Source organism: Urocampus carinirostris, chromosome 2 (genome assembly GCF_059441175.1).
Source record: "Urocampus carinirostris isolate Australia breed hairy pipefish chromosome 2, RoL_Ucar_1.0, whole genome shotgun sequence".
Lineage (NCBI taxonomy): Eukaryota > Metazoa > Chordata > Actinopteri > Syngnathiformes > Syngnathidae > Urocampus > Urocampus carinirostris.
Window position 1 is genome coordinate 16,284,483 of NC_142350.1, and position 27,796 is coordinate 16,312,278.

Genomic DNA, 27,796 nt, shown 5'->3' on the forward strand with positions numbered 1-27,796 from the left:
CAAAATGATGGTGGCCACACCAAATATTGAACTCCAGGAACTTTTACGTCAGGGTGTACTCACTTTTGTTACCACACAATACAGCGACAAATGTTACACAAGGTCCCTTTAAAAATCAAAGAACAAACCAAGAAACTGAATAGAATTGAACATTGTGTTGCTTCATATAAAATAAAGGAAACATTGGATCACAGTCCATTTTTTACACAATGCGGGTTATGTTTGAACTCGAGACGTTTTGGATTTGTAAAACTTTCCGTGACATAAACATGAAAAAAATCCACTCTTTCATCTTTCTATCAGACCTCAAAGAAGAAGAGGTGAACAAACAGAGCAGCAAACTCCACAGCAAACTCTTCATGCTGGACATGCTGTATTCGCAAAACAAGAAGCCCTGCGAGGATGAGGAAGACGCAGAGAAAGAGAAAGAAGAAGAAGAAGCAGAGGCAAAGACGCACGAGGTCGGCGAATGTCCGCCGGATGTCCAACCGATAGATGACAATTGCGAGGACAAAGCAGAGCAGCGGGGGAGCATACGACATTTCGCCGAGCGCTTCGGGGACTTGATCAAGGACATGGGTGGCCCCCACACTCACCTTGAAGGCCAACAACCTGACAACCTGATGCCTCCTCCGCCTCCCAAAAAGGAGTCCGACACCATCTGGGACCAGCTTTTGGCCAGCCCACGGGAGTTACGCATCGGAGACATAAACTTCACGGACCTGACGGAAGAAGACGACGTGGACATTTTTGATGCCGCAATAATGGGCGGGTGCGGTGACCTGCCGCCCCCTCCTCCACCACCCCTGCCTTCTGCACTCTCCTTTCCCGCCTACCCTCCTCCGCCACCCGTGCTGGGCACGTGTCCTCCACCCCCTCCCTTGTCGGGGATGACGCTACCTCCTCCGCCACCGCCTTCGTTCAGCTCCTTCATGCCTCCTCCTCCACCACCTGAAGGTCCTCTCTTCAATAAGAAGAAGAAAACGATCAGGTTGTTCTGGAATGAGGTGAGACATGTCCGGTAGACTGCAAATTGTCATGTCTAAACTTTACACACTAAAAATAAGGCAAGAAAACATCAATGGATTTCAAACTTGCAAGTAGGATCTGTAGGATCCAACCCTGTCGAGGCTGATCCGACAGCAATTGTGTTCTCTTTATCATTGAGTAAAGCCAGACTCACTGAAACACGGAACTATTGCAAAAAGAACTTTTACTGTTGATATAAAACAAGGGTTGACATGCATAAAGTCACTGCTTTATGAGCTTAGTGAACGAACACCATGCAAAAAGCTACCAAAGTAAAACACACTAGGCTGAAAAGCCTACTAGATAAACGCTTGAAAAAATTGGTTTTGGAATTCTCTATTTATATTACCTGTAAAAATGATGGAAGAAACATTTAAAAATGACACAAATGAGCATCCACAAAAATGTCTTGAGCAATGTTCCCTCAAAGCTGTGCGCATGCGCAATCGCTCACTGCCTGCACATTCTCAGCGCACAAGAAAATCTATCCAGCGCAATGTTCCCTCTAAGCTGCGCGTGTGCGCAATTGCGCACTACCCAGAGCTTTTCCGCGCACAAGAAAATCTAGCCAGCTCACAAAAATCAGGGCTCGAAATTGCTAATTAAGAAGCGAATTAAGTCAAAGTTACAGTGCATGAAGGTAAAAATACAAGGGTTCCCCTGACGTTGTGTTCTAAATGCGGTATTTGGAAGTCAAGGTCGAAGTAGAACGAAGTTGAGTAAAGTCAGTAGAGTTTTTCTAACCCTAACCCTAACAAAAAAGAAAAAAACAACAAAATGAAAAAGTAGTTTAGAAAAAAAGAAGGAAAAATTCAGGAAAAAAAACAGAAAAAAGAAAAGAAAGAAACAAAGGGAAAAAGTAAATAGAGAACAAAAAGAAAAAAGTAACAGCTAGGAAAAAATAAACACAATGAGATTTTTAAAGGAATTTAAAAAAAATAGAAAAAACAAGGGAAAAAGGAGAAAAAGTTTGTGTTGCATTCAAATAATTTCAAATCAAACAAAGTCAATCTTGTTGCCAACATTGTACTTCCACTAAAAACGTGATTAAATACAGTTGTGTATTGTAAATAAGCCCCCAAAAATGTTAGTATTATGCGACAAAAGATACCAGAGAAAAAAATGAAAATATTGTGAAAGAATTGTTGTAAAAACAAATGACGTTTGTAGGCCGTACAACCTTTGCAATAATACATTAGTCAATTAATTCAAAAGTGAAAACATTTTTTTGCATTGTCAAGTTTTGGACATGTTTGATAATGACTTAGTTGCCACACTTGGGATTGCTGTTGCTCACTGTTGTTTCAAGCGTTGCTCACCGACTTTGTGTGAACGCTCAGACCCGTAAGAAAAATTAGAGGGAACATTGGTCTTGAGCATTCCTATTGATTTTTCCTGAAACATTATAATATTTCTGTTTTTGTTGTTTTTTAAATCATATAATTTGACTAACATTCAAAATGTAGATACTTCTACATTGCACCTCATACATTGCCTTCCGACGGTGTGTTTAGGTACGTCCAGAAGCGCCATCCAGGGACTATAAGCGAAACGGAGACTCGGTATGGTCCAAACTAGACTCAGTGAAATTAGACACAGCCAAACTGGAACATCTGTTTGAGTCCAAGTCCAAAGAAATGCCCGTAACCAAGGTAAGTCTTAGAGTCTTTGTTCTCCCGACATATTCAAGGTTAAGCTAGGTCATGTGTGTTCTGATCCACATCAAACAAGCCCGTTTCATTGCCATAGCATCCCAACTAAACCTATAGTCGCCCACAGCTGCAGACAATAAAGCCAACGTAAAGATTCTTTAAGTCCTGAAAAGCCCATAAAGTGGACCACACGGTTCGAGAGAAATCATGCAAAGACAGAGATGAAAAAACCCCGCAGTTGACCCCCTTTTGGCTTTGTTTGCCCCTCTAAGAAAACAGCGGCAGACGGTAAACGTCAAGAGGTGATCGTTCTGGACTCCAAGAGGAGCAACGCCATCAATATCGGACTGACGGTTCTTCCGCCACCTCGCACCATCAAGACGGCCATCCTCAACTTTGACGAATATGCCCTAAACAAGGAAGGCATCGAGGTAAGGAGGTGTAGGTTGAGAACAAAAGGACCTTGAAATCAATTGATGTTACGACGGCCGAGCAGAAGATCCTGACCATGATACCCACGGAGGAGGAGAAGCAGAAGATCCAGGAGGCTCAGCTGGCCAATCCTGACACACCACTAGGCTCGGCCGAGCAGTTCCTCCTCACGTTGTCTTCCATCAGCGAGCTCTCGGCCCGACTTCAACTTTGGGCCTTTAAGATGGACTACGAGGCAACGGAGAAGGTTTGTCTGTCACAATTTACTCCAGCAGATAGGAGCCTAATTGAATCCAAAGGTTGTCAAATTAATTTTAAAGAAAATATTCGCGTATCATCGTCGCGTATCAAATATCATCTAACTGCAGAATAATTTAAATTATCAAAATAATTCATTTTATTTTTATGATGATTGAATTTTTATGATTACTGTACAAGACACAGTGCACAAAATGATGCAGTCTTAGGGTGCTATTTGGCTCACCGATTAGATATATATATTTTTTTTCCATTGTCCATTATCCATTATCCATTATCAGTCAAATCATGATACACTTCACAGCCAGCAGGCCGAGACACTTGATCCTAGCCAAGAGGCTAAACCAAAATCCTAGCCATAAGGCCAAGAAGCGATCAGTGCGAATGCACCGTTCCCGGAGGTACTGCAATACCGGGCCGATGCATGGAGTGGACGGAGCATGCTCCTATTCCATCTCCCCGTTACAAAAATCAATCCAATCTTAGCCAAAGGGCAGAGAAGCGATACTACACTTGATCTTAGCTAAAAGGCCGAGAAGTTGCACTTGAGATACTACACTTGATTGCAGCTTTTGTTTAAAATCTTTGATAAAACTTCCCCCATCAATGCCAGCCCCTCACCCTTTAATGTTACCACGGTGTCCTTTACCATCATGGTGTTCTCTACTATGCCCACCTTACACCAACAACGCTATGGAGGACCAATCCTGCCATGTATCGTAATCAATGTCTATACTGAAAAAGACCTACAAATATGTGCAATATAAATAAACACATGAATAAATTATGCAATACACAAATATGTAACAAAAATCCAATGTATTCATTTATTTGTGCATTTCTAATTTTTTGTCATTTGGGTATTAATTTTGTCAAATGTATTTAGTCGTGCACTTGGTATTGTTTTTGGCCGAAAACCGAACACCTAATTCAATATACAGTAATTGAGGCCCACACAAAAACATTTGTGTTACCAATGGTCACCACAATAGAACAATTTCTTAAAAGGATATGGTTAAAATCGAAAAGAAATATGCACATTTTCAGTTATTTATGTTTAGAGAATTTTTTTCATAGGAATATTGACATGATATGAGCCTAAAACAAAACATAATGTAAAGAAATAATTTACATTGAATACAACTCTGTTACTCTATCCCAACACGTTTGTCCGTCTCTTACGCAACATTTGCAAATCAAGTGTCCAAAGTCAAAACCTTGAGAATAAAAAGCCACTTCCTTTGCTCTTGTGTAGTTGGTTTTGTATGTTTTCTTTAGCAAATTGAAAACTAGTCATTTAAATCAGCAAATTTATCTGCAAGATTTCTATTTTATTTGATTATTTTAAAAGTTGTTTTTCCAGCCTTAATCTTACACAGCTTCATTAAATATGGTAAATAATTCAATACATTTATAGGGTTTTTGCTTTAATTTTAATATATTTTGTGTTGAAAATAATTATTCTTTAGTGCGAGTTTTAATAAATCTGCCTCCACATGTCACTATTGTCAGGCAGGACGGAAGGAAAACTGAGATCACTTGCACTCGTTTCTTGGTTTTTATTGGAAGGAAGGAATGACAAGACGTGAATCTTCGATCCGTTGTTTGACGGATTGTCGAGACTTGACAGGCGGGTGAAGGCTTGGCGGGAATGGTCGCGGACAGGCGTAGTCGTCGTGTTGTTGGTTGGGGCTGGAGAAGAAGGGCGTCGTTGTGTTCGGAAGAGAGATCAGGAGTCAGGCGGGCAGGGCAGGTCGTAGGCAAATTCGGAAACGGGTCGGCAACGGAGATCAGGTAGAAAAACAGGAGGTAGGCAAAGTGTCGGAGGTACGGGCTTTCTGAGCAGATGGCAACAGATCGCATAGTACAATCGGAAAAAGTGTTACCGGAAGCTGGGGATTTAAATGTACAGAGTGCGCCAATCAGCTGTCCTGGCTGTTGACGCCAAATGGGCGGAAATTTAGCGGAGCGAATCTTTATGCAGGAATGTACTCCAAACGTTTCATTTACTAATTATGGGAACAATTATTTCATCAATACTTAGCCCTGAATGTTTTCAAGTGCAATCACAAATTTCTGGTTATTAGACTCTGTATTAGTTTCTTTGGAAATTATTGATCTGTTATGAGACCTGTGTAGGTCCTGTAACTGTACATCAGGGGGTGCAGTCATTCTACCCATCCCAAAGGCCTGAGTTGTTTGAACTGGTGTAGAATGCCAATGTCTAGTTCTGTCTGTGGTAACGGAAAAATAAAAGGGGGAAAACAGGGTCCTAACGAAACAAAGGCGTATGTAGTCTTACAATCCAGTGAAAATGAAAACAAGGAGAATCTTTGAAAAGAAAAGGGGGAAACGTCTCTCGGGGCCGCGGAGAACTTAAAAAAAGGAGTAAAAGAAGAACGGAGTTCTCGTTGTTGTTTGGGCCCGTTTTCTCTTGATATGTCTCTGTACTATCTCTTCAGCAAATACTTAGAATATAAAATGAACTGGAAGAAAAAAAAATCCTCAACAATTGTATGCTTTTTTTGCAAAGATCAAATTGGCCCATATCCTGCAGCACGCTAGTCAAGGTTTTACGGCATACTGGTTACAAAACAGTGAGTTAGTGTGTGTCTTATCCACCTGCAGGAAGTAGCTGAGCCACTGCAGGATCTAAAGGAAGGGATGGAACAACTGGAGAAGAACAAAACTCTGCGCTACATTCTTTCCACGTTGCTCGCAATCGGGAACTTCCTCAATGGAACCAACGTGAGTCAAGCTCTTCCATTGAGTGAACCGCTGCAGTTTTTGGGACCACTCTAATAACTGTGTTACTTCATTTGTGTAGGCTAAAGGTTTTGAACTGACGTACCTGCAGAAGGTACCAGAAGTAAAGGACACAGTCCATAAACAATCTTTACTACACCATACCTGCTCCGTGGTGGTGGAGAACTTCCCCCAAAGCACGGACCTCTACTCGGAAATTGGCGCCATCACGCGTTCCGCAAAGGTCTGTTATCTATTGTGACGTAACACATTCACTGCTAGATTAGTTCAAGTAAAGGGGAAGTTTGATATATACTGTATAGTTGTCACTGGCATGGAATAGAAAATAGGGTAATAAATGGACTAGAATTTTACGAACCACAAGCTGAGCTTTCTGTATCGTTGCAGGTGGACTTTGACCTGCTGCAGGAGAACTTGGGTCAGATGGAGCGCCGCTGCAAAGCATCATGGGATCATCTGAAGGTGATCGCCAAGCACGAGATGAAACCGCAGCTCAAGCAGAAGATGTCGGACTTCCTCAAAGACTGCGCCGAGCGGATCATCATCCTCAAGATCGTCCACCGCAGGATCATCAATAGGTGGCGCTCTTTAGATTGTACTGTATTCGTTTAAACAAATTGCAATTGATGTCTGACCCTCAAATATAAGTTTGACACCCCTGCTCTATTCGAAGTTGTGTTGGTCTTTGAAAATGACAATTAATATTCTGCATCTGCACATTAAAGCAGATATGCCCTAAAGGTGGTGGGAATCAAAGATTAGCAATATTAATGGCTTATGGTGCTTTGATTTGAAAATAGTCAAAACAATGAACACAATTGAGATATAATGGTCAAAATAACAAACTGGCAAACTTCTCATTTTTACCTCGGATAAGCTATAATTCTGGCTCTGGCTAACCTGTGCATCACTGATTCCTATTCATATCGTTTGATTCCGACCAGGTTCCATTCCTTCCTGTTGTTCCTGGGTCACCCTGCCTACAGCGCCAGAGATGTAAGCGTGCACCGGTTCAGCAAGATCCTCAGCGAGTTCGCCTTAGAGTACCGGACTACCCGCGACCGCGTTCTGCAGCAGAAGCAGAAACGTGCCGACCACCGCGAACGTAACAAAACACGGGGGAAGATGATTGTGGACGTGGAAGGGACTGTGAGTGCTCGTGCCGATACGGCCTCTGCGCCACAAGTTCAGGTTTTCCTCTTTTTCGCTTGAAATTCCTCCCTTTATCTTTTTGCTGTCATTCTTTGACTTTCCTTCTTCATTTCCTTGTGTAGTCTGATGAGGAAGAGGAGATAGAGGTAGATAAACATGTGCACGTCCTCTGCATGTGCGTTAATGAGTGTGCATGAAATCACTTCCTGGAATATTTCATGACACCTTCTGGGTCACTTTGCATTTTAAGATCATCTCTTTGCACCAGCCAATCTCCAGGCACTCTCAAATTAGGGATTTTTTCACCAAATTACTCTGGATATGCACTATAAACAATCTAATTCAAAGTATGGGGGCAGGGAGCATTAACCTACTATATGGTTGGTTGGGCAACTTTCATGTGTTAGGCAAATGTGCTAACCACTGCTTGTATCGCATATAAACCGACCCCTAAAACTGCTTTCAATCTAAATCTGTATTAGCCACATACTAAAAACGATATGTACCCAAAATATAAATGAAAAGCGTACCTAAAACAACGATAATTATTTAAATGTGTAGATAAAGAATAATACATCAGTATTGGATATTAAAAAAAAACATTTGGAACTATTTTATTTATCTTTAAGCAGTGCTTCAACGGCAGACACTCGTATACTATGCAATCATTTTGTATCTTTGACACAATCGTTATTTTCGCTGTTTTACCACTTTTTTGTCCCCTAGTTACTACCTTTTTTGGGACCCTTTATTATGGGCAAAAGGGGCAATACAAGACACAAAATCAGAATGAAATGAGACGTGGTTTTCCTAGTACAGAATCAAAATAGCACCGATTGACTGAAGAGGAAGAAACGCTCTAAAACTGCTTTAAAAGAGCCACGTACTAAAAAAATCGTAGATAAACGTAGATAAAAAAAGAGGGAGCTGAGCCGAAAGGCAAAGCTCTCGATCTACCGGTCGATTTTCGTTCCTACCCTCACCTATGGTCATGAACTTTGGGTCATGACCGAAAGAACTCGATCCCGGATACAAGTGGCTGAAATGAGTTTCCTCCGCAGGGTGGCTGGGTTCTCCCTTAGAGATAAGGTGAGAAGCTCAGTGATCCGGGAGGGACTCGGTGTAGAGCCACTGCTCCTCCGCGTTGAGAGGAGCCAGTTGAGGTGGCTCGGGCATCTAATAAGGATGCCTCCTGGACGCCTCCCTCGGGAGGTGTTCCGGGCATGTCTCACCGGCAAGAGGCCCCGGGGGCGGCCCAGGACACGTTGGAGAGACTATGTCTCTCGGCTGGCTTGGGAACGCCTCGGGGTCCCGTCGGATGAGCTGGAGGAGGTGGCTGGGGATAGGGACGTCTGGGCTTCCCTTTTAACGCTGCTGCCCCCGCGACCCGATCTCGGATAAGCGGAAGACAATGGATGGATGGATGGATGGACGTACTAAAAAAAATAGTGTGCCTAAACAACAATAATTATTCTAACGTATGGATAATAAAGACTATTATACTAGTTATAAAGATATAAATAAATTGACTTGAAACCATTTACTGTACCTTTAAGCAAGTTTTAAAGGCAGACACTCGTGCAACATTTTCGTACTCCCAATTATTTCCTTCATTGTTGTCACGGTTTTCCACTTTTTCATTTCCCTCTTGCTAACTTTCTCAGGACACATCATTGTTAGCAAAAAAAGGCAAAAGAATGCATTCAAGAACGACAAAATGAAATATGGTCCCTCTCAAACAATCGGGATGGCGCCAATTGACTGAAGAGGAAGAAAGGCAGACGCCCTAAAACGGCTTTGTTATAGCTACATACTGAAATAAAGATGTACCCCCTAAAAAAGTGTACTTCAACAACAATAGTCATTTAAATGTGTCGATAAGAAACATTTATATAATGTTAATAAGGGTTCAAATTAAACAATTTGAAACTGTTTACTATACCTTTAAGTAGTTAAGTATTTTGTAAAATCATTTCTCTTTTCAACTCTCTCGTTTTTCACTGTTTTCCACTTTTCTTTCCCATTATTACCAATTTTCATGGAACCCGTTATTATGGGTAAAAAAAGAAGTAAAAGACATACATTCACAATAAAATGAGATATAGTCCCTCTCAAAGACAATCCGGAAAGATTGACTGAACATGAAGACGGGATAGGGAAAGGGGGGGAGCATGAGGACATTGCACGACGGCCTGGAAAATATTTTTTCGTTCAAAAAACAAAATATATATACCGTATATATATTGTTAAAATAATGATTACAGTGGAATGTCTATAGACTTGAAAAAGAAAGTTCTGATGGTAAAACTGACTTGCCCAATATATTTGTATTCAGAATGTGAGGTATGGCTCAAGCGGTGCCCCTAGTGGCTGCCAGGAGCGCACGCAGCTGGAAGGTCTGGACCACGCCGAGGACGCGGCCGAGCACGAACACATGAAAGCGGTTTTGAGGACAAGTCTCAGTTACGGAAGCGACAAGGACATTAGCGGCGTGCCAGGGTTGCGGACTCGAACCCGGTCACGACCAGGACGGGGAGGTGAGCGGCGAACGCGTTCTGAGGACCCATCCGACCATATGTAGAAATACATGTAGAAATAAAAAATACCTACAATTATATTTTAAAGAAAAAAACCACTTAAATGAATCGCATAATGACATGAATGCAATTTATTCATCTGTTTATTTCTGTATTTATTTTGCCATGTAATCTGTATTAGCTCAGGAGGTAGTGTCAGGCGGGACGGAAGGAAAACTGAGATCACTTGCACTCGTTTCTTGGTTTTTATTGGAAGGAAGGAATGACAAGGCGTGATTCTTCGGTCCGTTGTTTGACAGATTGACGAAGCTTGACAGGCGGGCGAAGGCGTGTTGTTGGTCGAGGCTGGAAAAGAAGGGCGTCGTCGTGTTCGGAAATGTGATCAGGAATCAGACAGGCAGGGCAGGTCGTAGGCAAATTCGGAAACGGGTCGGCAACGGAGATCAAGTAGAAAAACAGAAGGCAGGCAAAGAGTCGGAGGTACGGGCTTTCTGAGCAGATGGCAACAGGTAGCATTGTACTATCAGACAGCTTGTTTCCTGAAGCTGAGGATTTAAATGGACAAGGTGCGCCAATCAGCTGTCCTGGCTGTTGGCGCCAAATCCTGAGCACAGGTGTTCCAGATCCGGGTGATTGTGACAGGTAGAGCGCTCGTCTTGGGATCAAGAGATCGCAGGTTCGATTCCCGGCTCCTCCGTGTTATACGTCGAAGTGTCCTTGGGTAAGACACTGAACCCCTAATGCCCCCAATAAGCACGTTAGCGCCTTACATGGCTGCACGGCCGCTATTGGGAAATGTGAAGCACACTGTAAAGCGCTTTGGGAGGTCTTCATTGACTTGAAAACTGCTATATAAATGCAGACCATTTACCGTTTGTGTATTTTTTCACAATTTTTTTTTTTCAAATGAGGAGGCGGCCCAGTTGTCTGATATTTCCACCTATTGGTGAAAAGCTCAGTCAGTTTGACCCGCCCCCCTTATTTGAATTTTGTAGTGACAAAATGCATGACAAGATAAGCGACAGACTAAAGAACAAAATACTAATAAATGAAAAAACACTGAACAAAATATATAACATGATACACATCAAAATACATGACAACATACACAGCAAAATGGACAACAAAATTTACAACAGTTTACACGACAAAATACACTCTACAACAAATTACACAACAAAATATGTGACGATATGCAAGAGATTGCACATCACAATACACAACAAAATATGTTCCAAAGTGTATGACAAAAGACATGGCAAAATACATAACAAAGTAAATGACGAAACACACAACAAAATGCATGACAAAATACACACACAAAAAGACAAAATACACAACAAAATAAATGATGACAAAATACTCAACAGAGTGCACGAAAAGTACGCGACAAAATACACGACGTTTTACAAGACGAAATACACTGTCACATACCAGGAACAGAGACGGGACCCAATAGCACTCGTTTTCTCAGTTTTTATTGATAAGAGGGAGAGAAAGGCTTGCTTCCACAATCTGCGGATTGACGAACACAGGTAGCAGGTGGCGGGAACGCGGAAGTGGCACTTCCGTGTCGAGCGAGGAGGATCGGAGACAGGCGGGAATAGCAAGTCGTTGGCCGGGGCTGGATATCAAAGGCGGTGTCGAGTTCGTAAGCAAGGTCGGTAGCAGGAGGCAGGCAGGTAACGGGGCAAAACAGGTCAGGTAACAGGCAGACAGAACCGGGCGTAGTCAGGTCCGGAAACAGGTTGGCAACAAAGATCAGGCAGAAAAAGCAGGACAGGAACAGAGTCGGACGGAAAGCCTTACTGAGCTGAGGGCAACAGTTCGTGTAACGATCTGACGGCTTCCTCATGGAAGCCGGGGGTCAGCCAGCTGTTGGCGCCAATTAAGCCACCGCAGCTGCGCTCAATCGGGAATCATGACATACACGATGAAATACACGACATTATACATGACAAAATACACTATAGAATACACAAATACATGATGAAATACACACAAAAAGACAAAATACACAAAAAAATACATGACAAAATACAGAGTACATGACAAAATATATGTCAAAATACTCAACAGAGTACACAACAAACTACGCGACAAATTAAACGACGTTTTACAAGACAAAATACACAATATAATACACGACAATATACATTATAAAATACACAATAGAATACAGGTCAAAATACACACCAAAAAAGTTGAAATACACAGCAGTATCCACATCCAAATACACGATGTTTTACAAGATGAAATACACTATAAAATACACAACAAAATAGATGAGGACAAAATTCTTGACAAAATGCGTGGCAAAATGTATGAATGAATAAATGGCATTTTTGTCGTATATTTGGGTATTAAATGCTTTATTTTTCCATACGCCATATATTTGTAGGTATTTGTTCATTCATAATCATTTATTTTTACACACGGCGGGATTGCATAACGAGTATTGGACCAAAAGTCAGAATTTTGCACTTTTGTTTTGAAAAGGTGCCAGTTTACGGTCTCGGACGCCAGCCACGGAAGACGCTCAAGTTTGCGGCGACGACGCGGCGGACGAGATCATGGAACGTATCGTGAGGTCCGCTACCCAAGCGCCGGGAACTCGGCCGCAACCGCGAGAAAGGAGGAGGTCAAGGGCCAACCGGAAATCACGTAAGAATAACGAACGCTAAAACTTGTGATTGTTTATATAAAAAGTATCAATATTTTTCAGTGAGGCGGACCCTAAAAAACGGGTTGACCCCGGAGGAGGCGTTGGCGTTGGGTTTAACCGATTCCGGTGAGCCGGAGATGTGATCCTTGTCGCCGCGGGCAACGTGGATGCCCGTGACCTGCGATCAGGTCCGTGTCTGGTGAGGCACAGTCACGTTTACAAAGACATCAACCGACATTTTAATCATCATTCGATTGGCAAAAAAGAAAGTTTTATGTAAACCAGGGGTCCCCAACCTTTTTGCAAGCATCAAGCTACTTTTGCTGATTATTAGCGCAAAGGGCACTACTTTACTACTTACTATATTATTACCAGGTAAATTATTGAAAGAAAGACAGAAAGACAGAAAAGAAAAGGAAGGGAAAGGAAAGAAAGAAAGAAAGAACGAGAAAGAAAGAAAGAGCGAAAAGAAAAGGAATGGAAAGGAAAGAAAAAAGGAAAGAAAGAAAGACGGAAAGAGAGAAAAGAAAATGAAGGGAAAAGAAAGAAAGAAAGAAAAGAGAGAGAGAAAGAGAGAGAAAAAAAGAATGACAGAGGGATAAAGAGAAAAGGGAGAAGCTAAGAAAACATAAAAAGAAAGAGTGAAACAAAGAGAGAGAGAAAGAAAAAATGGAGAGAAATAAATAATATAAACAGAAAGAGTGAAAAAAGCGAGAGATAATGAGAAAAGAGAGAGGGAAAGAAAGAAGATAAAAAGAAAGAGGGATAAAGACAAAAGGGAAAGTAAAAGAAAAACAAAAACAGAGAGAGTAAGAAAGATGAGAATAGGAGTAAAAGAAATAAAAAGAACAAAAGAGCAAGGGTAAGAAAGAAGAGAAAAAGAATGAGGAAGAGAGAAAAAGGGGAAAACCAGACAGAGAAAAAGGAAGAGAGAGGAAGAGAGTGAAAACGAGAGAAAAAGAATGAAATAGGGATAAATTGACTCAGTCGACCACTAAAATAAATCATTTTATTAGAAATTCACAATGACCATTGGGTTAGAGATTCAGCCGAAATCACCCGTCCTCCTACTGAGTCCTCGCAAATAAAATGTGAAAATTTGAGTTTGCTTCGGGCTCGGTCCTCCAAATCAAGTTAATTGGTCGGGCCTGGGCAGGTTCGGGCTTTGTTACCTGCGTCGTGACAGGCTAGATTTTTCAAGCCCGATCTTACCTTTACTTGTCATTGCTTTTCTCAAATCATGGAAACTCCAGTGACAATAACTCATGATACAGAAATAGAGCAGAAGTATTTTTGACAGATATCCTTCACTGCTGAAATGTCGAATAAAGTACCGTCAACCCCCCTATTTTGCCCCTGTTATATTTGATATGAATATTGTTGGCAAAAACATCCACTATTTCTTTTTTCTCTAGAAGGGCGTCGTAAATGTTTTCAGACGTCACTGCGGCGTTGTGTTTTAAAGCACATGCATTGTGGAAAAGGGCAGCTTGCCGTTTTCCTCTGTCCCTTGCACACTTGAACGAATTTGGCGACCGAGCGCCAAAGTTATCATACATTTTGATACGGCACAAAGTGTCCAAGTACGATGGCAAATTTACAAACGAAAGCTCGATTTCCTCCAACTGCCACAGCGATCGCTTTTAACTTGAATGTTGCTTTTTATCTAGTATTTCCCATGTTGATGAGGATTAATACAAGTGACTGATATACAGGAACCACAGATTAATCATACAACTCAGTTGGATTTGTCTGAATTACTCATTATTTTTATTGGCCATCAGTTTTTCCCGCCATTAAAAAAAATAATCATAAATTGCATAGTAACAGCCACAGTGCTTAAATTGTATCAAAAAAGGAGCGGCTTGTCGTCCTGAATTTACGGTAATCCTCTTTTATTATAAAAAGAGTCCATGCAATGGGATATAAATTACTGGATGGCTTGATTTACTGTTAGCTTGCTAAAACTACCACCAATTCTATTGTTCGGGGCTGACGAGTGTGCCAAATCGGAGGTTCCTTGCGCCCTCTGCCATGAGTCAAGAGAATTGCGTGCCTCACTCTGCATCAGCAGATGCTCAGCACCGTATTTACGTTCCATATTAAAGTACTAATGATATGCATAATCTATCTACCTTGGTCATATCCCTCAGGGGGGGTGACCAACAGCAAGACAAACACATACAATAACAAAGAAAATAAAAGGGAAAAAATAGCGAATACACACATAAAAAAATTTGGACCATGGCCAACCCAAATGCCCAAACACCCAAAGAAGTTAGGCACCTCGGCACTTTAATTGGTCATGCTTTTCGGGACTTCAGATAAAACGGGACATAAGAAAGCGGCAATGTCACTCGGGCCAGGGTGACACAATACACTCTTTTGTTCAACAGCAGGGCCCGACAGCTTTCACTGGTTTACCCCTGCCGCATCATACAGGTGCCCTGCCCATCCCTTAGAACGCGCCTAAACATCCTTTTACAATATCTCTCCACTCATTCCTTTCACCAACAAATATCTAAAAGCATAATATTATAGGAAAACTCAATAACTCCACTGCCAAATGAGAAAAAAACTTTAACACTGAACCCATATAACCATTTAATATATTTTTACTTTGGTATTTTCCCGGTAACAGGTCGGGTATATGCTGCCCGCCGGCTGCCTTTGCCACCCAATCTTCTTATTGCACCAAGCAGAAGCTTCAAGTTCCTGCCAGCTGCTAACCGTGCCGGATGTGTCTGAGTGATGAAGTCAACGTTGCTGTTATGTGTTTGTTGTTTTTGTTTTGTTTTGGTTTGTTTTAAAGCTGCACAAAGACAATCCAAAAAGGAAGAAAAGCGATGCTTGAACTAGCTTGAATTGGAACATCTGTTATCTAAATAAGCTGTGACGTGTCTGACCCAAAGATGAACAGACCACTCCCGCCCACAAGTAGCAAACCCATGTGAGAGGCTATCAATCGGCTGTTTGCCTTTCTACTCCATAAAGGGAAAATGTTTCTTAGTGTTGCAAATTATAATAACGTATTTCTTTCAAAGCTCTTTCTCTCCTTTTTGTAAGCTTTTTGCACCTTACTAAGTCACTCTTACAATAAAGGAAGTTTTTATTTTTGAGGAACTGTTTTGTAAAGTGTAAAAAGATGAGATGGATTTTCTACTAATATTAAAGTATTTGATGTGTACTGTACATGCCCTGTTACATTACTGTCCCCGGTGTGCAGTGAGGTTGAAGTTGTGATCATTTTATAAGTGTAGAAAGTTGAATGATGATGCCCAATCTGTAACATGTGAAATGGCGCAAATGGAGAATGTAGATTTCGGTCATATGGAGGGAAGTATTCTTTTTAAAGAGTGACTCCTTGGTACATTAGTTTTTAACTTTTTTTTTCTTGTATGTGTGTTTGCTTTTGAACTTGATCACACTGAAGAAATGAAGGCCCTTCAAAACCTGAGAAGCATCGCCACATTTAGGACATTCAAGCCCAATGTCTCACTTGAAATGCTGTTTGTATATGATTTATGAATGAAAATAAAAAAGTAAGTGGATGGATGGATGGATAGACAGATGGGTGGATAGATGGACAGGTGTCAAATGGATAGAGAGATGATTAATGATGAACAGATCAATAAATAAGAATTGATTGGGAGGATAAATGATGGATATGGGTAGATGGATGGATGTGAAATGGATGGAAATATGATTAATGAAGAATACATCAATGAATCAAAACCAGGAGGATATTGGATATGGATGGACAGATGCATGGATGGATGGGTGTCAAATGGATAGATGATTAATGGTGAATAGATTAATGAATAAGAATTAGGAGGATAATGGATGGATGGACGGATGCCAAATGAATATAGAGATGATTGATGATGAATAGATCAATGAATAAGAACTAGGGGGATAATAGATGGATGGACGGACGCATGGCTGGATTGGTGTCAAATTGATAGATGATTAATAGTGAATAGATCAATGAATAAGAATTAGGAGGATAATGGATAGATGTATGGATGTCAAATGGATAGAGAGATGATTAATGATGAATAGATCGATGAATAATAATAAGGAGGATAATGGATGGATATGGGTAGATGGTTGGATGTGAAATGGATAGAGAGATGATTAATGATGAATAGATCAATGAATAAGAACTAGGAGGATAATGGAAAAATGGATGGACAGGCGGATGTCAAATGGATAGAGAGATGATTAATGATGAATAGATCAATAAGAATTAATTAGGAGGATAATAGACGGATGGATACGGATAGATGGACGGATGGATGGTTGTCAAACGGATAGATGATGATTAATGCATAAAACAAATTCATGACACATGCAACCAACCATATTGTCCAGCAGAGGTCAGCATCATACCTAACAGTTTGGTTTCATACCAGCGAATGTTTAAAACGAGGAAGAATTCAATCTGTGGCCATTTCAGGTGTCGTGAACAAGTGCTGTCCGTCAACCATGGCCGAAGACATGATTCTTTACTGGGGCTCCGGTTCTGCTCCGTGCTGGAGGGTAATGATTGCCCTGGAGGAAAAGAACCTGCAAGGATATCATCAGAAACTGCTGTCTTTTGAAAATATGGAACACAAATCACCGGAGGTTTTGGCGATAAATCCCAGAGGACAAGTAAGAAGTTGCGCATGCGTTTACTTGCGCTGTGACTGGAAAAAGCTTACTTAAATTTTACCCCAAACATAAGCATTTTTTTCCATTTTGGTCATCGAAATTAACGCAAATACAGTGACATTTTCCACGTACTTTTTCAGTGACTCCTGCGTTTTTTTATTTGGCCTATAATAAGAGTTTGTTGAATGTTTTGTGTTACATAATCGTCACAATAAGTTTACCTTGGGCCCTAAGGGGTGGGCAAACTACAGCCTGCGGGCTTCTGTATACCAAACAAAGTTATAAATAGGAGGTAGAGCGCTCGTCTTGGGATCAAGAGATCGCAGGTTTGATTCCCGGCTCCTCAATGTTATATGTCGAAGTGTCCTTGGGCAAGACACTGAATCCCTAATGCCCCCAATAAGCAGGTCGGCACCTTGCATTGCTGCATGGCCGCTATTGGTGTGTGTTAATGGGTAAGTGTGAAGCACATTGTAAAGCGCTTCAAGAGGTCTTCATTGACTTGAAAAGTGCTATATAAATGCAGACCATTTACCATTTATAACTATAATATGTATACATTGGTAAAAAGAGAACATAATACTAAACAATGTGCTGGTTTAACGCCACTCTTCTATCCAGTGTCCCCAATGGTATGCTTTTCCATACATCACCAAAAATTTCAAAAATAGTAATAATAATTACCAGCTCGTATCCAATTTTGAGTTTTTTTCAATGCTTGTTATTAAATTTAGTGCTCAAAAAGGCGTGTACTATCTAGTCAAGTCATGTTTTTTTTTAAGCCCTTAATCACTACAAGTCTAAACCTACATGTTATGGTTCATGGATCTCTTGAATGCATCGGTCGTCTGGAACCAAAGAGGATGTAACGCTCAACAGCCTTCTCCACTGTTGGTGTAGCTAGGCTGACAAGCTTAATGTTACTTGAAGTGACTGTTGCTAATAGTTGTTGATATAAAGTGATCCTAAGTAATGACACTGGGAACAGTTTGCAAGTTGACGAAACAAACATCTTTATGCTAATTGACATCCGTTAAACGCCGATTACAAAAGACACACCAAAAGAAACAACAAACTAGCCTAGCGTGGGGAAGGGTGGTGGGATGGGGGGGTTACATAGCCTAGCAGTCAAAACATTATGTCCTTCCAGGTCAGATACCTGTCTGACAGCACAAACGTCCCCACCTTTTATCCAAACACTAACTAATGTACCACACCCCACCCCTAGAGCTTTGTAGCACTCAGTTTGGGTAGCCCTATACAGCGGCATCAATTGGACAAGTATTACACAGAGTCCATTTAACGATAATAAGTGTTAATATTGGAACAGGTCTGTTTCAACATACCTAAATATAATAATGTCTCAAACGTTGACTTACTTATTCGCTTCTTTCAGCTACCTTCTTTCAAACATGGAGAAATTGTTTTGAACGAATCCTATGCAGCCTGTCTTTACCTGGAGGTGAGTTTGAGAAAAAAACACCTACTGGACTGTCTCAGAAAATTAGAATATTGTGATAAAGTTCTTTATTTTCTGTAATGCAATTAAAAAAACAAAAATGTCATACATTCTGGATTCATTACACATCAACTGAACTATTTCAAGCCTTTTATTATTTGAATATTGCTGATTTTGGCTTACAGCTGAAAAAAACTCAAAAATCCTATCTCAAAATATTAGAATACTTCCTCAGACCAAGTAAAAAAATAATTTTATAACAGCAAAACTAAATCAAACATTTGAAAATGTCCATTGATGCACTCAGTACTTGGTAAGGAATCCTTTTGCACGGATTACTGCATCAATCCGGCGTGGCATGGAGGCAATCAGCCTGTGGCATTGCTGAGGTGTTATTGATGCCCAGGATGCTTCGATAGCGGCCTTCAGCTCATTTGCATTTGTAGGTCTGGTGTCTTTCATCTTCTTCTTAACTATACCCCACAAATTCTCGATGGGGTTCAGGTCAGGGGAATTAGCAGGCCAATCAAGGACAGTGATGCCATGGTCAGTGCACCAGTTACTGGTGGTTTTAGCACTGTGGGCAGGTGCCAGATCATGCTGGAAAATGAAATCCTCATCTCCATAGAGCTTTTCAGCAGATGGAAGCATGTAGTGCTCTAAAATCTCTTGCTACACAGTTGCATTTACTCTGGACTTGATGAAACACAGTGGACCAACACCAGCAGCTGACATGGCTCCCCAAACCATTGCTGACTGTGGGAACTTCACACTGGATTTCAAGCAACTTGGATTTTGCTCCTCTCCAGCCTTTCTCCAGACTCTGGCGCCTTGACTTCCAAATGAAATGCAAAACTTGCTTTCGTCTGAAAAGAGGACTTTGGACCACTCTGCAACTGTCCAGTGCTTCTTCTCCATAGCCCAAGTCAGACGCTTCTTCCGTTGTCTTGAGTTCAGAAGTGGCTTGACCATGGAAATACGGCTATTGTAGCCCATTTCCCGGACACGTCTGTGAACTGTGGCTTTTGATACCTGGACTCCAGCTTCAGCCCACTGTCTTTGAAGCTCCCCCAAATTCTGGAAGCGGCTCTTCTTCACAATTTTGTTAAGGCTGCGGTCATCTCTCTTGGTTGTGCAGCGTTTCCGGCCACATTTTTCCCTTCCAACAGACTTTCTGTGGATATGCTTTGAAACTGCACTCTGTGAACAGCCTGCTCTTTGAGAAATTTCTTTTTGTGTCTTACCCTCCTGATGGAGGGTATCAATGATGGTCCTCTGGACAGCAGACGGATCAGCAGTCTTCCCCATACTTGTGATTTAGTTTACTGAACCAAGCTGAGTGTTTTTAAGGCTCAGGAAACCCTCGCAAGGTGTTTCAAGTTAATTAGATGATTCATGTGATTAGTTGAATAGCCTACTTGTATACTTTTTCATGATATTCTAATATTTTGAGATAGGATTTTTGAGTTTTCTCAAGCTGTAAGCCAAAATCAGCAATATTCAAATAATAAAAGGCTTGAAATAGTTCAGTTGATGTGTAATGAATCCAGAATGTATGACATTTTTGTTTTTTAATTGCATTACAGAAAATAAAGAACTTTATCACAATATTCTAATTTTCTGAGACAGTCCAGTATATTATTTGAATGAGACGTAAGCGTGTTTTGAACATGTGTTTTGCTGACTTGTTTGGGCAGAACCAGTTCAAGAGTCAGGGGAGCAAGCTGATCCCTGAAGGCATCGTCGAACAAGCGCTCATGTACCAGCGCATGTTCGAAGGCCTGACCTTTTACGATAAACTGGGTAAGGTATTAAATATGAACACTGGTGATGACTTTTTCATGATAAGGTCTATTCTTGGGGTCCCAAACCACTGTGTCGCGGAGCGGTACTGAGCCGTGGATCATTTTGTACCTGGCCGCACAGAAAGACAAATAAGTTAAATTTATTTTTCCCTTTTATGGTTCTACTGACACCGCTACATTCAGTCTTGGCTGATTTGAGGCAGTGCGTTTGAATTAAAATTAGTGTGGTTCGCACAGGCAGGTGCAGTTCCCCGTCTGGCGTTGCAATTCTCACCATAAAAACGAGGATTCCCTCCCGGGGAATATACAGTGAGGGATGAATCAAACCGAATTTATAGCGAATCCGTGTGGAGAATGGTTAACCGCGACCCACAACATCATGTTACAAAAACAGTAAACAAACTTGTCGCCATGGAAAAAAGTCTTGGCAACTGAGTTTGAGGATGCATGGATCCCAATGTCAAAAACCCTTCACAGAGACCACATAACACGAATACACTTTTTGCCGGGGTTGTTTTATTTGGTGAGTCTGTATTTTTAATTCCCGTACAGGTACATTATCAACACTACTGCTTATTCTATTTATTTATTTTTTTCATTTTCATAGCGGCACAGACAAAAACGGTGAGCTGGTCTTTTCCTCAAGATATGCGCTCGGATTACAAAACATCACAGTGACATCTGCAAACATTTCTGACCTACTTCACAAGAAATTAGTCTATGTTTTGTCAACATTATTCATAGAATACATAATTGAAGCAAAACCGGACGTTTAACTCCTTAATTCAGTATCTACAACATAATCACAATATCTCAACTTTTCAACAACGGATTAAGTCCTCAATTTGAAATCCGATTTAAACTGCAGGGGAAGTTGGCTTTCAAGAATGCCACACTTCTCTTTCTGTACGATCGGTGTCAATATCAGGCCGGTGAAGTTTCCTTCATGTCTTGAGGAACAATAGCAAGTGAATGCAATTTGGTCCATTACCGCGGGAAGCATCAATTACAACACAAAAAACCCCAAACCTACATCTCTGTTGCAATCTGGCACTATCATCCACAATATCGATGCTCTGGTGCTGTCCTTCAGAAATGTAGGGCTCACATTTTATCGGACGGAGCCCTCATTCGTGTTTTCTTTCCGCGCAGTCGTAAATATGTGCTCATCTTTGTAATCGCCGTTTTGTATAGTCATATGATCCAACAACACGTGGTGAAATGACTTGGACCAGAACTAAAAAAAAAAAAAAAAACACAGCTCAATATGGCATCAGGTGTGCATGGAGATGGCGCCAAATACCCTACTCGGTCTGCGCCAGGTTAGCACTGGGTTTGAAATGAAATGATCTGCATTTATATAGCGCTTTTCAAGTCAATGACTTCCCAAAGCGCTTTACAATGTGCTCCACATTTCCCAATAGCGGCCTTGCAGCCATGTAAGGCGCTAACCTGCCTATTGGGGGTATTAGGGGTTCAGTGTCTTACCCAAGTACACTTCGACATGTAACACGGACGAGCCGGGATTCGAACTGGGATCCCTTGATCCCAAGACGAGCGCTCCTCCTGAGCTACTGCCGCCAGTTTAAATGTAAGGAATCAATATGTGAATGAGTTAATTTTATGGCTGTTTAAGCCTGCGTCTTAAAATCTGGCGAGGCATATACAAATACAAGATTGTAATTCGCTCTTGAGCATTTTGAGCAAGCGGCTTTTAATCAGGTCCGCTCGGTAGTCTGGAATTGACGGTACTTGACACGAGAATCTAGGTCACGTTTTGCGTCACAACGTTACGGTGGCAACCAGGGTATGTTACAATTAGCATGTAAGCCTTACAATTATGATATCTCGGATTCAATTCCAGCTACTGGACTCCCTGTTTGGAGTTTGCATGTTCTCCCCCTGTACTCAGATGTCCTTCTTTTCAAAAACATGGTTGAAACGGGTCCTTCTTGAGGGTAAGTGCTTCAAAAAGTAAATGAATGAATGTGATTTTTGGTCCCATGTTACAACTATTCGTATTAATGTTGTGATTATTATTTGTGTTTTAATTGTTATTACTATTGTTATCATTTCAGGAAAAATACAAACATGTTTATCGCTGACTTTGTGCCGGGCTGTGAATTTATTCTCCGACAATAAACCAGTGTGTGGTTTTAAGGTTGAGGACCCATTGTCTATTCTACAGGGTTCCCATGGATCCTTGAAAAGCATTAAAAGTTATTCAATTAATGTCTCTTAAAATAAGGCCTTAATTGGCATTAAAACGTTTCTCATTTGATTTTCGAAAGTCTCAAAAATTTGAACACCCCAATAAGATTCATATTAGTTTGAACTAAAATGATTAAGTAACATTCATCAATCTTTTTTTTCTTTTTTTTAAATAATTCACCGATTTACTCTGGTGTCAAAATGGCATAACCACAATAATAAAGGCATAAAAACGGTGATGTGGTTTCAGTCGGGCCTATTAGAGCAGACAGATGTCTTGGGTCTACCTACATCACAAGGGTTCCCGCAGATCACTGAAAGGTCTTAAAAGGCATTGAATTCTTCATTCGTAAAATTGGTTTTAAATTTGATTTCAAAAGGCATTTAAAAAGTCTTAAATGTAACCTGCCTTAAGATCTAGGAACCCTGACATAGAAACTTGGGGATAGAGACGTTTACTTTGGACCATGCCAAGAAAGTGTACATTTCATCAGATGTGGCTGTCTGATGAACATTTTTCTCTATGCCAGCTAATGTGTCGAGGCACCATGTCTCGTGAGCAAGAAATATTTGTGTTTTTTTTTTTGTTTAGTTTGTTCCAACTGTGTATTTTTTTTTGTTGACTTGGTCTTAAATTTATTTCTAAACATGTTAAAAAGTCTGAAATTTAAATGCCTTAAGTTGTCGGAACCTTGATTCTATCTTTTCCACTATTTTCGTATGACAACCTCACAATGATGACATGGCACAATTGGGAACCTTCCCCATGGGGGTTAATTAGTCAGGTAGTTGTTGTGCAAAGCTGTTATGTTTTCTTTCTTCTTTTTCAGGTGCGGTAATTTACTATGAGTATTACGTGCCAGAAGATGAAAGGTTGGCCTCTGCCAAGAAGAGAAACTGCGAAACCCTCGTCACCGAGCTGAAGCTTTGGGAGAGTTACCTCAGCAAGGTGAGCAAATGGCAAACAGAATTACATATTTTTATTAGTACTTAAAACGCTTCATCTTGTCTTATCAGTCGGGACCCTACATGGCCGGAACGTCTTTCACGCTCGCCGATGTGATCCTGTTCCCGACCGTTGCTAATCTTTTTCGATTTGGGTGAGTGACGCAGCACATCATTTCATTTATTCATTTCAGGCAGTTATATTCTTTGTGTACACATGTAAATGTGACATGAATCAAACGAAATGCCTGAGAGGGAGTGGGATGAAGAAAACTACAAAGGAACCCCACTGACTCAGTGTTTTAGCTGCTATTCCATATGCATATAATATCCGTGTATTCTCTTTTTAATATTGGACACCTACGAGGGTGTCAGCAAGTTGTTTTGACTATTATACTGTTTTTTGTTATTTTAACTACATTTCACTTTTCACATAATCGTCAGCCAATCATTTTGCTGTTTCTGCTTTTTTTGTAACCTAGGAGATTCAATAAAAAGAAAGGGGGCAGGGGTGGGCTTTTAGAACAGGTTGGGATTTTCGATCTGGGGTTTTAGTTGTCCTTCTCTCCTGTTCATAATCCATTGATGTCTTCTCTCCTTATTTTGAGTGTCGAGTAAACTGATAAGCACATCGGCGTACTTCAATCTTTGATTTATTTTTTAGATTGTCTGCTGGGCGTTACCCAAAACTGTCTGCTTATCATGCCCATCTGAAGGATCGACCCAGCATCAAAGCCAGCTGGCCTCCTCATTGGCTGGAGAACCCCAAGGAACAAGACACACTAAAAGAGTTGTGATGTCCATGTTGACAGCCCTCATGGCTTCCAAGAAAACAATAAATTGCACTATAACGATAATCGATTCTTGCCTTTATTCAAAATAAAAGAGTTGAGCTTGATCAAAGGTTTTGATTTATTGTGTTTTTTTATTTAAAAAAATTAAGTATTTTTTGTTAAAAGAACATAGTGTATTATCTATCTTAGGGTGGGGTAGACTACGCTGCATTGGCCTTTTTAATCTGGCTTGTAAAACTAAAATGGTAAAAATATAATAATATATGGTTAAAAATAAGGTATTTCTAATAAAAATTTGTTTTTTGGGTGACACTCTTCTTGTGTTGCTTCATGTGCGTGGGTCCCTTCCATTGGAAGTGCCTATTTTATTTGTCAAGATATTCATGCCAGGACAGGAATGGAGACAGGACCCACTTGCGTTACGTTTCTCTCAGTTTTGTTAGAAGAAAGGAAAGGGTTGCACCCACGAACCGGTGATTGCTGGACGCCGGAAGTAGGTCGCTCTGAACGCGGAAGTGGGACTTCCGTGGCAAGCAATGGCGATGTCGGGAACGGGAAAAAACAGGTCAGTAGCCGGGGAAGGAGAGCAGAAAACTTAGGGATCAGAAACGAGTCGAAAGCCAGGAGAGGAGAGTAGAGTAGACGTGTTCAGGTTTAAAAAACGTGTCGAAGCTGGGAAACAGACGGGAGCAAAAACAGGTGGGAATCAGAGTCGAAATTATTGCCTAGAGTACACTGAGGTTCGCAGATGGACTGACAACAGGTGACAGAAAGGAATGGGTTTAAATAGTGACAGGGAGCCAATCAGAGTCCGGGGCAGTTGGCGCCAAAGGATCGGGCACAGGTGCATCACATCGGTAATCATGATAATTCATAGAAATTCATGCCAAAAAATGGAGTTTACAAAATAAAACTGCACTTAAAACTTAGGCCAGTCTCCAAGCACCACCTTGTAATTATTTTTACCGACAATCTTTTAACTTATTTTTATCAAATGTTGACAATAAAGACTATTCTAAACCCAAAGCTTCAAAACCAATTTGATGGTTAAGTCAATTTATAAATAAATTGTAAAATATAATAAAACACGTACTTGTAGATGTCTGCTAATATATTCATAAATGCATATGAAAAAAAAGTATAGGTCTTCGTTTTATTACCTATGGCCGGGGTATCGGATCCAAGACTCTAGCCATCATATAAATGTGCATTTTCAATTTTACATAACGTGTGGGAGCTGACATGATTGTCCGCCATCTTGCTCTTATGGATTTCTCCATAAAACGAAATCTCTATAGTAAAAAAATTGCACTTTTAGTCTCAGTAGTTTCTATTATTCCTTGTGCTTTGTAGCACTCTTTTGGTAGCACTACACAATACGGCGACATGTCAAATAAAACACACTGTCCCATTGACAAACGAATAAAATGGACAGTAAGCAAAATCTCTTGCTGTCTTTTGTGCTTATCTGCAAGTGAACAAGAAGCTAGGCTTGGCTTTTACTACTACTTTAAATCTCCTCTTCTCCCAAGGTGTGCTACAACAGGTTTCTGATGTGCCGATACAAGCAGCAATTTGCTGAATCATGATGACTTTGGATCGTGATCACGACCGGTGACAGATGTATTGGTGTAGTATGACATTCTTCTTTGATTCTATTCGCTGGTGTTGATCTTGGCTTGGCTTTTTGTCAAAGAGCTTGCATAATGAATAACTGCAGTAAACTGATCTCCCTTACACAACAGGTACAAGATCGGGTTAACCGACAATGGCCAAAGTTGAAAAGAGGGTGTATAAAATGCTCGTGTGGCACCATGAAACAAAATGCATCACACCATAAGACACAAATGAATACGAGCTTATTCTGTCTTTTGCTAGGCTGTGGGGGGTAAAGATTGAATTGTGGAAATATGCAATTCAATTTACTATAATTGCAACAAACAGCATGAAGTGTGGAATCAGTTAAACAAATTGTACTTGCCGTTTGCTGTTTTTTCAATGCATTGTTGCATTTTATGGGTTGAGAAAAATTTGCACGGTCATCATGTAAATGCACTTTATGAAAAGCTGCATGAAGAATATAACATAAGTCGGTTTGTTTCGACCAGTGTGCTGCGAAGAAATTGCCGATTTTATCTTAGCCAAAAAGCATGCCATTGTTTAGTATTCTCTTTCAGTGGGCAATTAAGTAAATTTACACATCAATCCATTTAAGTGTATGGGAGTAGATTATGTGTTTCAAGATATATGCTAATATCTGCTGGTACAGGGAGGTATATTTAATAACTTCTTTTGTTTGATGAAGTTAGTTAAGATGTGAGAAAATAAAGTCAATGAAATAAAGTGAAAAAAATGTACAGACGCTGATTTTAGGTATTGCCATCTCATTTTCCCCAAAAAATTTTCTCTTTTTTTGTTCCGTCGGCAGATCATTTTTGCTCATCTTAGAATCCATTTTTGTGTGCAGCCTTCCGGATGCTTAGAATTTCGATACGTATGGAGGGATAAAACTGCTGCATGATTGTTTTTGGGTTTTTTTTTTTTTTTTTCGAGAAAAGCACAATAAAAATAAAGTAACTTATTTATTTGAGGATGCTGTTTAAAATTGCAATGTAAACAAATATTTAAATACATGTTAAAAGGAAAAATGTTGCACACAATTTTGCAGATTAAAATTATTATTTTCATATTTTAATGAATGTTTTTTCTTTACACTGACTGACCATTTTTGCCCATTTATATATTTGTTTTTTTATTTTTCTAGAAAGAGTGGGAGTGTGCGGAAAGAAAGCGAAAGAGGAAAAATGAGAGAGAGAAAAGTAAAGGGAGAGAAACACTAACAAAGAGAAAGTGGGGGAGAAAAAGAGAGAGAGTGAGAGTAAGAAAGAGATTGAGAAAGAGTGAAATGGTTAGAGAAATAGGTAGAGCGTGAACCAGGAAGAAAAAGAGAGACAGAGAGAGAAAGAGAGAGAAAGCGTGACAAAAAAATGACTGCAACAGAAAGTGTGAGAGAACAAGATATAAAGAGAGGAAGAAAGAGAGCGTTAGAGATAGAGAGTAGAAGAGACACAGAGCCAAAAAAGAGAGACAGGAAGAGGAAAGGAGAAAGAGAGAAAATGAGAGAGAAAGATTAAGGGCTATACAAATAAACATTACTAGAGAGAAATAAGGGAAGGGAGAGAGTGAGGGAAATGCAAAGAGAGAGAGAGAGAGACTGAAGGAGAGAGCAAATGAGAGTGAAAAAGAGATACAGAGAGAGATAGCTTAAGAGAGAGAGAGGGTTAGAGAATGAGAGAGAAAGAGAACAAAGAAAGAGAGGAGAGAGAGAAAATGAGAGATAAGGAAAGTGAGAGAGAGTAAGGGAAACATAGAGAAAAGGGGAGAGACAGAAGGCGATAGATCAAAAAAGAGAGTGTGAGAGAGAAAGAAAGAAAG

At 40.5% G+C, this 27,796-nt stretch overlaps 2 protein-coding genes and 1 pseudogene across 7 annotated transcripts in view; 2 read left to right on the forward strand and 1 right to left on the reverse strand.

The window, feature by feature from the left end:
* fhod3a (formin homology 2 domain containing 3a) overlaps positions 1 to 16,042 on the forward strand; it is an 87,698-nt gene extending 71,656 nt beyond the window's left edge. For 3 of the 6 annotated variants that reach the window (XM_088329115.1, XM_088329118.1, XM_088329120.1), the window contains 13 exons: positions 304 to 1,007; positions 2,544 to 2,681; positions 2,954 to 3,112; positions 3,178 to 3,360; positions 6,000 to 6,119; positions 6,199 to 6,360; positions 6,525 to 6,715; positions 7,082 to 7,328; positions 7,412 to 7,435; positions 9,625 to 9,826; positions 12,326 to 12,490; positions 12,552 to 12,679; positions 15,133 to 16,042. In XM_088329115.1, the coding sequence (XP_088185241.1) occupies positions 304 to 1,007; positions 2,544 to 2,681; positions 2,954 to 3,112; positions 3,178 to 3,360; positions 6,000 to 6,119; positions 6,199 to 6,360; positions 6,525 to 6,715; positions 7,082 to 7,328; positions 7,412 to 7,435; positions 9,625 to 9,826; positions 12,326 to 12,490; positions 12,552 to 12,634 (2,378 nt within the window). In that variant the 3' untranslated portion in view covers positions 12,635 to 12,679; positions 15,133 to 16,042. Of the gene's footprint in view, positions 1 to 303; positions 1,008 to 2,543; positions 2,682 to 2,953; positions 3,113 to 3,177; positions 3,361 to 5,999; positions 6,120 to 6,198; positions 6,361 to 6,524; positions 6,716 to 7,081; positions 7,329 to 7,411; positions 7,436 to 9,624; positions 9,827 to 12,325; positions 12,491 to 12,551; positions 12,691 to 15,132 lie in introns of all 6 variants that reach the window. The other 3 variants (XR_015849774.1, XM_088329116.1, XM_088329117.1) reach the window with 3 other exon arrangements.
* On the reverse strand, positions 3,751 to 3,914 carry LOC148371189 (U2 spliceosomal RNA; annotated as a pseudogene).
* An 875-nt stretch (positions 16,043 to 16,917) lies between the features above and the next one.
* LOC148371190 (glutathione S-transferase A-like) lies at positions 16,918 to 24,470 on the forward strand. The gene is made up of 6 exons (XM_088329121.1): positions 16,918 to 17,147; positions 18,544 to 18,609; positions 20,304 to 20,409; positions 23,453 to 23,571; positions 23,640 to 23,722; positions 24,232 to 24,470. Exons 1-6 carry the CDS (start codon positions 16,980 to 16,982, stop codon positions 24,362 to 24,364), a joined length of 675 nt encoding a protein of 224 aa, XP_088185247.1. The 5' UTR covers positions 16,918 to 16,979; the 3' UTR covers positions 24,365 to 24,470.
* The last annotated feature ends 3,326 nt before the right edge of the window (positions 24,471 to 27,796 follow it).

What these genes read in the sequence shown, in the direction of transcription:
- LOC148371190 (XM_088329121.1), top strand. Translation starts at nt 16,980, where the DNA reads ATGGCCGAAGACATGATTCTTTACTGGGGCTCCGGTTCTGCTCCGTGC. An exon ending in GGGAGAGTTACCTCAGCAAG is followed by an intron (nt 23,572 to 23,639) that starts GTGAGCAAATGG and finishes TTGTCTTATCAG; the next exon opens with TCGGGACCCTACATGGCCGG. An exon ending in GCTAATCTTTTTCGATTTGG is followed by an intron (nt 23,723 to 24,231) that starts GTGAGTGACGCA and finishes TTTATTTTTTAG; the next exon opens with ATTGTCTGCTGGGCGTTACC.